Genomic DNA, 13,918 nt, shown 5'->3' with positions numbered 1-13,918 from the left:
AAAAGGCTACACACAAATGAACCATGAGTAAGGAACTATCAGAACTATGAATATTTGTAATAAACCCTTCTTAATCTATAAACAAATGTTTGTCACAGAAAATCGATAATTGCAGTATGAATCAGATGGAGGTCATTACCACTAAACACATTCACAGGGACATTTAAGTGCCTAACAGAATTTTATAGCCCGTCAAATTGTGCCACAGTTCAAAATAAATTTTGAACTACTGACCTAGCGAATAAAAACTCCTCCCCTCCGAATTTGTGGACCGTGAAGCTACAAGTTTGAATTTGGCGCTATACTCCAGCATTCTGGATTTGAGCTCAAATGTTCAGGCAACAGTACATGACGTCACATTATATTTGAGTATTTTCATGTTTCACCGTTTAGAATATGAAAGCACTTCATGCATCTAGTACCCCCATTTGAAGGTGTCATTTAGTATTTGGAAAAACTCAATGTATTAAAGTAGTCAAAAAGTTTAGTATTTGGTGTCATATTCCTAGCACGCAATGACTAAATCAAGCTTGTGACTAATTTTAGATGCATTTGCCGTTCTTTGGATTATGCCAGAAATTAAAATGGTAAATATCGCATTAATGTGGATACTACCATGATTACTGATAATCATGAATAACGAGAGACGGTTAAGCACACAGATCATAGCCCTAAAAACATGCTAACCTCAAATATTTCACAATTTATTATCTTTAATCATGGCAGCATCCGCATGAATGTAGAAGTGTTCAAAAGCATATTCTATTCACAATAAGTGTCAATACATTATTTCCCATTCATTTCTATGGGGCACATATAATCCGAAACCACCAAAACAAACTGCCAACACTAGTTCAAGGCTTAAATCAGAACGGTGATATCCTTAAGTGTAATTCTGGATTGTTGCTGCATATGAAACATTTGAAACATTCAAATCCAAAATATAAAGTGAAATTACACATTTCACGTTCACCGTCCAAACAAACGAGGGGCGTGTACAGCCAATTTAAAATACTTAATTTCAAGTGCTCAAAGATGTGGTTCACCCATAGTTGTCCAGAAACGACGCAGACTTCAGTGCTGAATTCCTATTCTCCCTCCAAAGTGCCCATTGGCTCCCCCTCATGCGTTCAAAAGCAATTGACAGGTCGGTGTAAGTGGGAAGTACCTATAGTCCGTGACTAAACCAAGGGTGAAGTCCTTTGATTACTTGCATCCCCCATTCTATCCTCTTCCAACTCAAAATGTCTGAGGGATTGCATCGTTGACCACTAGACTGAGGGAAGTTAAACTTGCAAAGAATCTTGGGAAACCTGATGATTCAAAAGCTGATTTGGGAAATTAAGTCAAAAGTAATTGTGGCACACAATCCTGTATATCAACATTGTGCAGACATATTACATTGAATATACACCAAATGTACAAAGCATGCTTTTTCTATGACCGACTGACCAGATGAAACCTCTCCATGTACTGTTAAATCCACTTCAGTGTCGATAAAAGGTGACATGTTAAATAGACGAAAGCCTCAAGACTGTGCCATTGAGGATAAATGGGCAAGACAAAAGACTTAAGTGCCTTTGAACGTGGTATGGTAGGTGCCAGGCGCACCGATTTGAGTGTGTTTGCAACATTACTGGGTTTCCCCACTCCGTTTCCCCATGTGTATCAAGAAAGGTCCACCACCCAAAGATCATCCAGCGAACTGTGGGAAGCATTGGCGTCAACATGGGCCAAAACACTTGACACCTAGTCGATGCCCTGACAAATTCAGGCCGTCCTGCGGGTAAAACTAATTAGGAAGGTGTTCCGAATGTTCTTACCACAGTATAAACTAACAGGGATGGACAACTTTAATTGGGGCGGGGGCCACAAAAAAAAAAAAAAAAAAAAAAAAACTGAACTCATCACGAGGGGCCGCAATGACTCGTGTCTGACAGCGCAGACAAAAAGTTATTTCCTGAAATTCTACACATTGCCATAGGGTGGAGGCAAATGCTTAAAGTTAAAACAAAAAAATAACCACCATCTCAGGACCCTGTATTTCAAAAATAAACATAATTTCCCACACTTGTTCAATGAACCATAAATTAATGAACATTCACCTGTGGAACAGCGGTTAAGACGAACAACTTAGACGGTAGGCAATTAAGGTCAGTTCTGAAAACCTAGGACACTAAAAAGAGGCCTTTCTACGGCCTGAGGAACACCAAAAGAATGATGCCCAGGGTCCCTGCGTGAACGTGCCTTAGGCATGCAGATGTGGCCAGGGCAATAAATTGCAACGTCCGTACTGAGAGACGCCTAAGGCAGCGCTCCAGGACGGACAGCTGATCGTCCTCGCAGTGGCAGACCACGTGTAACACCTGCACAGCCGAACATCACACCTGTGGGACAGGATGGCAACAACTGCCTGAGTTACACCAGGAACGCACAATCCCTCCATCAGTGCTCAGACTGTTCGCAATAGGCTGGACTGAGGGCTTGTAGGCCTGTTGTAAGGCAGGTCCTCAGACAGGCAACAACGGCATCTATGGGTACAAACTCACTGTCGCTGGACCAGACAGGACTGGCAAAAGTGCGCTTCACTGACCAGTCGCGGTTGTGTCTCACCAGGGGTGAAGGTCGGATTCGTGTTTATCGTCATAGGAATGAGCGTTACACCAAGGCCTGTACTCTGGAGCGGGATTGATTTGGAGGTGGAGGGTCCGTCGTGGTCTGGGGCAGAGGGTCACCGCATCATCTGACTGCCTGCAGTGACAAGCTCAATCCCAACACTGTGCATTACAGGGAAGACATCCTCCTCCCTCATGAGGTTCCCTTCCTGCAGGCTCATCCTGACATGACCCTCCAGCATGACAATGCTACCAGCCGTACTGCTCGTTCTGTGCGTGATTTCCTGCAAGCCAGGAATGTGTGTTCTGTAATGGCCAGCGAAGATCCTGGATCTCAAACCCATTGAGCACATCTGGGATCTGTTGGATTGGAGGGTGAGGGCTAGGGCCATTCCCTCCCAGAAATGTCCAGGAACTTGCAAGTGCCACGGTGGAGGAGCAGGATAACATTTCACAGCAAGAACTCGCAAATCTGGTGCAGACAATGAGATGCACTGCAGTACTTAATGCAGCTGGTGGCCACACCAAATACTGTTACTTTTGACCGCCTCTTTGCTCAGGGAGTCATTCCATTTCTGTTAGTCTCATGTCTGTGGAACGTGTTCAGTTTGTCTCAGTTGTTGAATCTTATGTTCACACAAATATTTACATGTTAAGTTTGCTGAAACTGAACAGTTGACAGAGGACGTTTCTTTTTTTGCTGAGTTTATGATAACTGATGATCAACTGGGCCCCACCCCGGTCGGCAATGCAAACATGCTTACATAGCTGGTCCCCAGACTAATTTACCAATCTAAAACTGCTTTGCTGACATCGGCTGAATTGGGTCACATCTGATGCACACCTACATTATGAAATTTAACCTTGTGTATTCTATTAATTCTAATGGCAAGTTGATACCCAGACTTAATTGCTAAAAAAATCCACATCCCTGTCCTAGTACATTTAGCTTATATTGCATTCAATGTGATAAGGTAACTAGTACTTTTAGTTTCCCCATCTTTAAGTCCAGCATCCAAACACTGAAAATAAAGACTGACAAGTTGTGTTATCCCAACCATTTATTCAGACAGACCGTCTAAACCAAAGTGAGCTCTTACGTGAAACTTCAGAAAAAAAAGGGGAACATAAAAAGGCAGGATTTGTAGTCGTAGATTTCGTTTGGAATGGCGGTGCCACAGCCTCATGAGCTTCGATTCCCTGGGAGAAAGGTGACGGAGCAGGGATGGGAACAGGGTGTGTGACTAAATTACATAGCGAACAGGATGAGGAACGCCACCATGAGACAGAAGAGCCCCATGGCCTCGGACAAAGCAAAGCCCAGGATGGCATAGGAGAAGAGCTGCTGCTTCAGGGAGGGGTTCCTGTCAACAAGAGAACTGGAAGTTAAGCTTTGGCTGGACGACAGTACCAGAAGCAAATTGTTAGTTAATTATATGAACAGGCTCACACATTTCAACAATACTCTTGCGGTAAACCGTTAGCATTTCTCTACCACCCACATAATCACAACTATTATTTTTCATCAAGTTTTGCTTCTGAATCTGCTCACTCCCACAAAGGGTTGAATTCCTTTTCGTTCATCAGTTACCTGGCATAGCCGATGATCAAGCTGCCGAACACAGTTCCAATTCCAGCCCCTGATCCAGCCACTCCCACTGTGGCGGCTCCAGCGCCGATGAACTTGGCAGCCGTGTCGATGTCTCTGGAGACAGCGCTGGTCTGGAACCCCCGGGTTAGAAGAGAGGCCTCACCAACAGGCAATAGGGTCTGGGGAAGATGCAGGGGCAGAGCAGTCAAAATCAGAACATAGAGAAGCTTGAGAATGACATGGAACTGAGACAACCTGAAAGGTGTAGATCGTATAAACACCTATCCCTCAAGTTTAAAAATCTAGGCGCACTATGAAAAATCTCAGGTAATAAAGCTAAAAACCCTTAATTTCTCTTCGCACACTGGTGCTCCCAAATTTAAATTCCATGTTGCACAGAAAAATATTGAAGGCGGATAAAGTGGTCACACTGGAGTCCTGAAGAGACCCGTGGAAATGGTCACAAGGAGACATAAGCACGGGTCACGTTAGTATTTCACCAGACAAGGATTCAAAATGGTCTGGTGTTCAGGATAAATACAACTGACAAGAAAATAATGGTTACTGAGGTGTTGAAAAACAAACCTTATGAACAAGTGGCCTTAACACAAAAAGGGGCAATTGGCAAAAGGCTTTACACAAACCTAAGCACAGAATTGTGAGCAATGTTAGTCACAGGGTTTCATTTTGGTTTGAAGAGAGGCTCACCTGCTGCTCACTTCTGGCTTCAGGTCTGTTGAAGACTGAGACCGAGACTGGCCGGGCGAGGACTCTGGACCCCCCACGCAGCTGCAAGAGACAACTACACATTAGACTCATAGACAGACTTAGAAGCTTGTAACAAGCTCTACTTAAGTCATTACTATCAGACTGCCAAATGTAGATTACCCTGAGGTGAGTTCTGGAGCACACCAAGATTAGGACCCTACAGAGTTGCATCTAATAGTCTTAACGTCTAGGAAGATAGCGGCATCAAGACTGTTAGAATGGCAATATCACGATTAGGGTTGCAAAGGGTCAAAAACTCAGGTGAATTTCCATGGGAAGGTAAGCCTGGGAATTTTGCTTAAATTCATCAAAAAAGTTGAGTTAACAGTGAACCTTTTGTGAGACATGCAATTCCATTGAATTGGAGATAGTTAAACCAGAACTTGCCACACGACCTAGACTTACAACCCTCTGTATGCACAGTGCATTTTCTCCCCCCCATCACATGTACAGCTGATTCTCAAGATCTTGCCCACTAATGAGATGCTATTGAGCCCACACAACGACACTGAGCCAAGGACTACATGCTTAAAATACTGGGTGGGGTGAATTTTATATGACAATTTTTTGTTAACTGGTAAATAGTAGCCTACAGCAAACTGGTTAAATAATTTCTAACAATTTCTGCTAGTTAGTTTTAGCTTGCTTGAGCCTGCTAACTGAGTTGTTAAGTCACCTGTTTCCATACAGGTTTAATTTTAAAACATCTTACAAAGAGTTAAGCAGTTAATTTATTTATTTTTTTACTCTTTCCTAATCTTTACAGGAAAATGCCACGGGCACTGTGTGATGGAGATATTTCACTGCAGTTAATGTTGAAGGAAAAGCGGTGTACATTTGCAAATACTGTGCCAAATCATGTGAAGAAAACAAATGCAGAATCTGGCCAGGTGCATAAAGTTCCCTCAGCGCTCACAACCACTGACAAAAGTCCCTCTACTTCTATGTGAGGTGAAAATTATGAATAGACAATCGATCGCAACAGCTCATGGTCCTCCTGGAATCAGAAGTTTTGTTTGATGCAATGGAGGAACGTAGTCAGAAATGCTGATGAAGGTCTTGCTCGAGCTGTGCACGCAACTGGTTCACCTCTGACGCTCACAGGCAATGTGTATTGGAAGAGATTTCTGGACGATCTTCGCCCAGCATACACCCCTCCAACCAGACATGCTTTATCTACTCATTTGCTGGGTGCAGAGTTCAAGTGAAGGTCAAGCAAATCAGAGAAAGCAGACTATTGCAATCATCTCTGATGGGTGGTCAAATGTTCATGGGCAAGGAATAATTAACTACAGCATCTCCACCCCTCAACCAGTATTCTACGAGAGCAGACACACTGGTCTCTTCAGTGCAGATGCGCTGAAGGCAGTCAATGACCTTGGACCATCGAAGGTATTTGCACTGGTGATAGACAATGCTGCAAACTTGAAGGCTGCTTGGACTAAAGAGTCCTACCCTCACATCACACCCATTGGCTGTGCTGCTCATGCATTAAATCTGTTCCTCAAGGACATCATTGCACTGAACATAATGGATACACTCTACAAGAGAGCTAAGGAAATGTTGGGTATGTGAAGAGTCATCAAGTTATAGCAATCTATGTCACCAAGCAAAGTGAGAGGAATAAGGGCACCACATTGAAGCTGCCCAGCAACACCCATTGGGGTGGTGTTGTCATCATGTTTGACAGTCTCCTGGAAGGGAAGGAGTCTAAGAAATGACCATAAGTCTGCCAATACAAACAGCCCCCATCAAGAGGATCCTACTGGATGATGCATTTTGGAAGAGAGTGGTAAGCAGCCTGTAGCAGTAGCCATTGCCATGAGGGCAAGGTTCTTGGCAGTCTGGCGACATACACTTCCAAGCAAGGGCTTTGGGATGGATACATTATGGCAGTCGTGCCAACGTCTCAGCCACCTGGTGGAAGGGACTTTGTGGATTTGACGCGCTTTCCCGTTACCTCCATGGGTCTTCCAAATGGACAATGACCCAAAGCATACTTCAAAAGATGTGGCAAATGGCTTAAGGACAACAAAGTCAAGGTATTGGAGTGGCCATCACAAAGCCCTGACACCAATCCTATAGAAAACATGGGCAGAACTGAAAAAGCATGTGCGAGCAAGGAGGCCTACAAACCTGACTCAGTTACACCAGCTCTGTCAGGAGGAATGGGCCAAAATTCACCTAACTTATCGTGGGAAGCTTGTGGAAGACCCGAAACATTTGTCCCAAGTTAAACAATTGAAAGGCAATGCTACCAAATACTAATTCAGTGCATGTAAACTTCCAACCTACTGGGAATTAAATAAATAATTTGACTTATTCTGACATTTCATATTTTTAAAATAAAGTGGTGATCCTTACTGACATGACAGGGAATTTTTACTAGGATTCAATGTCAAGAATTGTGAAAAACAGTTTAATGTATTTGGCTAAGGTGTATGTAAACTTCAACTGTATGTTTACAACATTTTTTGGGAGATTCGATGGATCATTGGGGACTATTCAATATTCCCTTTTGTTCAGTGAAATCATCCTGTGACGAGTCAACTCAATTAAAGTTGCATTCATAAAAAACAATTTAGTTATATTTCTATTGGAATGATTTAATCATTTGCAATTATGTCTACTTATGATAAGGTACAAGGTTGGTTTGTTATGGTAAACATACCCAATGTCAAAAAACATCACATTGAAATGGTATTAATATAAATGGCATACATTGCCATTAATTCCCAGCTTTGAATATCCCAAAATGTGCAAACCTTTATGATCATTCCACATTTTGTCCTTAAAGACTAAGTACTATATGGTTTGATTAGCCTACAAGGTGAGAGGCTAATCACCTACATAGTGAGAGGCCAACGCCGTGCAGGAAGTTTGGTATTTGCCAGAGAACGCCAAGATTGGCAAATTCACCACTGGCCCTCTGTGCTCTTCACAGATGAAAGCAGGTTCACATTGAGCACATGTGACAGTCTGGAGACGCCGTAGAGAACGTGCTGCTGCCTGCAACATCCTTCAGCATGACCGGTTTGGCGGTGGGTCAGTCATGGTGTGGGGTGGCATTTCTTTGCGTAGCTACACAGCCCTCCATGTGCCCGCCGGAGGTAGCCTGACTGCCATTAGGTACCGAGATGAGATCCTCAGACACCTTGTGAGACCATATGCTGGTGCGGTTGACCCTGGGTTCCTCCTAATGCAAGACAATGCTAGACCTCATGTGGCTGGAGTGTGTCAGCAGTTCCTGCAAGAGGAAGGCATTGATGCTATGGACTGGCCCGCCCGTTCCCTAGACCTGAATCCAATTGAGCACATCATGTCTCGCTCCATCCACCAACCTCACGTTGCACCACAGACTGTCCAGGAGTTAGCTCCCTTTATTTTTTTGAGCTATATATAATATATATATATATCAGGCGGTGTCAGAGGGAGGCTTTAAAAATGGTCAAAGACTCCAGCCACCCTAGTCAGACTTCTCTGCTACCGCAAAACAAGCAGTATCGGAGCACCAAGTCTAGGTCCAAAAGGTTCCTTAAGAGCTTCTACTCCCAAGCCATAAGATGCTTGAACAGATAATAAAATGGCTACCCAGACTATTTGCATTGTCTCCCCACCTCCCTTTTGACACTGCTGCTACTCTGTTGATTATCTATGCAGTCACTTTAACCCTACCTACATGTACCTATTACCTCAACTAACCTGTAGCCCCACACATTGACTCTGTACCGGTACCCCCTGTATATAGCCTCGCTACTGTTACTTTACTGCTGCTCTTTAATTATTTTTTTTACTTAACATTTATTCTTCTTAAAACTGCATAGTTAATTAAGAGCTTTTAAGCAAGCATTTCACTGACCTGTCTGACACATGTGACAAATAAGTGATATTCCTTACCAATGACTTATTTGCTGTGCCTCTTTTAGCTAAACAAGTTTGTGTGTACATGCTAGATCTAGACTGATAAGGCACAACTGGCAGAGCATCAAACAGGTGACACTGTAGTTTCAAAGAATACATACCACAGCAGGTGAGGTGACAAACTTAGCACAGGCGTACATGGCTGGTGCCTGTGAAGAGAGATGAGAAATTACATTTTTGAACGGCTAATTCTGACCTTTTTTTTTTTACAATGGACGGCATGCACAATTCTTAGCTACAGCCCACCACCTAAACCAGCTATACACTGCTAAAGGTAGAGTAAAGGTGACCTAAGCTGTAAGTGTAACCAGTCAAGCATTTGACCATGTGCATCAGGGAAGAGGATTTGCAAAAAGCAGACTGAAGTCCTGTAGTAAAATCTGACTGTATAAACGCGAGGTTACAACGCTGCACAAATATAGTGTCAAGTTAAAATCTTCACACCCAGGCCATAAGTCTTTTTGATTAAGTGAAATTCCATGAAAAATAGCAAGGCTTGTTTGAATGCGGCAAGACGGCAATGAAGCATTACATTTAAAAAATCTTTCAAAACACTAAATTGGGTGCTGAACTATGATCAACTTCGACATCCAGAGATGTCTAAAGCTAATTAATCCAATTGCGTTGGTAGCGAGGACGTGTATTAGTGCCTACGCGCACAAGGCCTAGACAGGCAAGCTAGCCTTCAAGCTACGAATGAATAAAAATCGAACTAGCTAAATGCAGTGTAAAAGATAACATACTTTTAGTGCAGTACACCCCCGTCACCATTCCGCCCCTGGGCCGGCAACGTTAACATTAGCACAAAATACAAATGAAGGATTCACCATGGGGAAACCTAAACTATGCCAAATCAAATGTCCATGTGCGAATTGGGCTTATTAAACCCATGTCACATGCAGTGAGGGTAGCAGCGATTTGCAAAAATGACGAAAGCATGAAACACTAGTTGACTGACCTGGGTAACGTTAGCCAGTTTAATATATTTCAGGCGGACACTGCTAACGTTAACAGATAGGTGGGAGCAGTTGGCTAGCCAGCTCCAGACGTGAAGGTCAAAAATGTCCCAGACACCAATACAGGATTTAAAGACAAGGACGCGGCATTTGGTACAGGACACAAACTATAGCATTTGATAGAAATTGTTAAACGTCCTTCGCAATCCTCAGGGACATGAATCCATAATGACCGAAAACATGCACTGGTTCACTAGGCCCAGATATGGACGAGCAAGTCAGACATTTTGCAGAAGCTTCACCTCATCTTAGAATCGGTTGTACTCCAATGCATGCTTTCGCAAGTTAACATTTGCATGTTTATTTCCCAACAGTATACGCGGCCGCCCATGTAGACACTTCTCTGGTAAGAATTCAACAGCACGAATACAGTCACTGTAAAATGTCATTCTTGGGGGAAAAAAAAAAAATCATTGAATGGCGGTCAACTTCACCTACAATGCATGGATAACGTTAGCTAGCTAGCATGCTAACAATTTCTATTCGTCCCAGCAATGCAGACAGGACATTTCAAAATATTCACAACGCGATTATAAGCTTTGCGAAATGACAAAATATGTCACACTGAAACCCTGAACTACTAACTCACCTTAATGTTACAGTACACACGGGGTCCTCGATTACTAGCTCTCGCTCACAGCAGCAGTCAATGTGCACTCTGACAACTGTCACCTTGTTATTTATAAGCTTAGTGCATACGTCCTAAACGTCCATTGGACAAAAGGAAACCTCTTTCGACTGTGATTTCCTTTTTATCTTGTCACTACTTTTAACCTAGCCTATAATGGAGCTTTCATTGAACTACAATAATTGCAATTGGTTGACAGTATTTTTGGGCGGCTGGGGGACTCGAACGCTAAGGTATAGTAAGAATGGACTCGAATCCTATTCCCTTTCCCCATTGGACCATATTTCCGTTAACCTTTCAAACTACATCCAGTGTCCTCGATTTCTATAGGACAGTGTATAGGACGTCCCGCCTACTTCCAAAATCTTAGGAGTAAAGGAAATTATGTCTGCTTTAAATGACGTGCTGCTTGTAAAGGCTTCATACAATCATCTATAACCATATGTTATACTTTATAAAGGGTTCATAAGTGTGGCATTAATGTGTGACATAACCACCAATGTCAAATATGACATAAACATGTGCTTTATAAAGGGTGGCAAAAGCAACGCTTAATAATGGCCTTATAAATCATTCAATTGAGGCGTCACAAAGCATGCATCTTGGTAGAGCATTGCAATGCCAGGATATTGGGTTCAATTCTTGGGACCACCCAACCATATAAAAATGTATTCATGTATGACTGAATGTCGCTTTGGATAAAAGTGTCTGCTAAATTTGATATATTATATTATATTTCCCAAAAACATTTCTAGGATGGCCAAACATTTTCCCTCTTGGGTGTATAGTCAATATGGGACCTGACCTTAACTTCCCCAAAAACGTTGTGCTGCAGGATGACACACTTTAAAATGCAGTCATGCAAAGCCAAAACCGTTGGTATGGCTCTTTTAAAATCCATAAAATAGTTTTACCTACTTCTGTTTTTTCCAAAAATCAGTTCTTTTGATTTTGTTTTTCCAGGTTTCACAATTTTTTTCTGATTTTCCACAGTTAACACTTTTTTAATAGAAAAACAACAAAATTGGATTTTCTGTGTTCACAACAATTCTTAAACCAGGAGATGAGGGGATGACATTTGAGGTCTGGGAAAAATCTAAGAAATTCAATTTTTTTTTAATGTTGTTGCCCTTTAATTCAGTGAGCATGCCATTGTTGTTTGGTCAGTGGTTTTCTTTAGTGCAGTAAGCGCACGTGTAAAGTGAACACCATATTATTCAGAGTCCCATGAAATGACACCGTATACAGTGCCTTCGGAAAGTATTCGGACACCTTGACATTTTCCACATTTTGTTACTTTACAGCCTTATTCTAATATGTATTAAATAAAAACAATTCCTCACCAATCTACTACACACAATACCCCATAATGACAAAGCAAAAACAAGGTTTTAGACATTTTAGCAAATTTCTATTAATTTTTATTTATTTTTTAATCATATTTACATAACCATTCAGACCCTTTGCTATAAGACTGGAAATTGAGCTCAGGTCCATCCTGTTTCCTTTGATCATCCTTGAGATGTTTCTACAACTTGATTGGAGTCCACCTGTGGTAAATTAAATTGATTGGACATGATTTGGAAAGGCACACACCTGCCTATAAAGGTCCCACAGTTGACAGTGCATGTCAGAGCAAAAACCAAGCCATGAGGTCGAAGGAATTGTCCTTAGCACGCAGAGACAGGAGTCGGTCAAGGCACAGTTCTGGGGAAGGGTACCAAAAAATGTCTGCAGCATTGAAGATCCCCAAGAACACAATGGAATCCATCATTCTTAGATGGAAGAAGTTTAGAACCACCAAGACTCTTCCTAGAGCTGGTCGCCTGGCCAAACTGAGCAATCGGGGGAGAAGGGCCTTGGTCAGGGAGGTGACCAAGAACCCAATGGTCACTCTGACAGAGCTCCAGAGTTCCTCTGTGGCGATGGTTGTCCTTCTGGAAGGTTCTCCCATCTCTGCAGCACTCCACCTATCAGGCCTTTATGGTAGAATGGCCAGACGGAAGCCACTCCTCAGTAAAAGGCAAAGACTCCCAGACCATGAGAAACAAGATAATCTGGTCTGATGAAACTAATATTGAACTCTTTGGCCTGAATGCCAAGCTTCACATCTGGAGGAAACCTGGCACCATCCCTACGGTGAAGCATGGTGATGGCAGCATCATGCTGTGGGGATGTTTTTCAGCGGCACGGACTTGGAGACTAGAATCGAGGCAAAGTTGAACAGAGCAAATTACATTGATCCTTCATGAATACCTGCTCCAGAGCGCTCAGGACCTCAGACTGGGGCGAAGGTTCACCTTCCAACAGGACAACAGCCCTAAGCACACAGCCAAGACAATGTAGGGGTGGCTTTGCAAAAACATTCTTTAAACCTATTTTCACTTTGTCATTATGTGTTACTGTGTGTAGATTGATGAGGATGTAATACATTTTACAATAAGACTGTAATGTAACAAAATGTGGAAAAAGGGAATTGGTCTGAATACTTCCCGAATGCACTGTATAAGCCTGGGATATATGGGATATTGATTCAAAGTTCGCCTTAGTGGGAGTGACCATAGGATTGACCTTACTGAGGAAAGTATTTCTCATCACTATTTAACAGTCAAAAAGTCATAATTATTTCTAGACCTGCCTATTTCCACAATTTAACTAATTAAAATTTGATTTGAAACTTAACCCTAACTAATGAAGAACAAGTTTGATGCGTTGGCCCACCATAACTTTTGCACCTTTGGGCAGAAGTGACTGGGAATGAGATTGGGTGTAATGCGACCAACATGACATCACTTTAGAGCATATGCCATCATTCAGCAGAACATGTCACCCTTTATAAAGCATATTCTTCATAGTGGGTTATGTCACATTTGACATTGGTGATTATGTCACACAGTTATGTCACATTTATGAACCCTTTATAAAACATGACATATGGTTATAGATGCTTTGTAACCCATTTATGTAGTGCTTATGAAGGCCTTTTGAAGCCTTTATAAAATTAAAGTCGTTTAAAGCGGGATCTAAAATTCAACAGCAAATTCCGCTGCATACAAATACATAGGCCTTATATATCAAAATATATCAAAGAATGCATGATTATTTAGTTAATTTCAGCAGACCAAATATGGAAGGTATATAGCCAACAGAATAGCCTACCTCTTAGCAATATCAGGTGTGCCTCACCTTGTCATGGGATGATAAGGGGGTCTCTGGATCCCCTGGAACAGGTGATCCAGGGGTATGTGCAATGCGGTTGGGGGGTACGCCAAATAATAATGTGTATTCACTTTTTTTAAATAAAAAAATTCTTCACATTTTCATACAGTCCATTTATATTTTCATACCAGCTCTGCTGGTAGTACTGCTGCTAGTACTG

At 42.2% G+C, this 13,918-nt stretch overlaps 1 protein-coding gene across 1 annotated transcript; it reads right to left on the bottom strand.

Annotated features, from left to right (window-relative positions):
- Positions 1 to 3,658: 3,658 nt before the first annotated feature.
- LOC135553965 (ATP synthase F(0) complex subunit C3, mitochondrial-like) lies at positions 3,659 to 10,657 on the bottom strand. The gene is made up of 5 exons (XM_064985934.1): positions 10,501 to 10,657; positions 8,997 to 9,044; positions 4,915 to 4,995; positions 4,207 to 4,385; positions 3,659 to 3,979 (listed from the first exon to the last, which is right to left on the bottom strand). Exons 2-5 carry the CDS (start codon positions 9,033 to 9,035, stop codon positions 3,865 to 3,867), a joined length of 414 nt encoding a protein of 137 aa, XP_064842006.1. The 5' UTR covers positions 9,036 to 9,044; positions 10,501 to 10,657; the 3' UTR covers positions 3,659 to 3,864.
- Positions 10,658 to 13,918: the final 3,261 nt, after the last annotated feature.

This window comes from Oncorhynchus masou, chromosome 14 (genome assembly GCF_036934945.1).
Source record: "Oncorhynchus masou masou isolate Uvic2021 chromosome 14, UVic_Omas_1.1, whole genome shotgun sequence".
In the NCBI taxonomy this organism is placed as follows: Eukaryota; Metazoa; Chordata; class Actinopteri; order Salmoniformes; family Salmonidae; genus Oncorhynchus; species Oncorhynchus masou.
The sequence above is the reverse complement of the archived record's forward strand: the minus strand, read 5'-3'. Positions and strand labels throughout refer to the sequence as shown.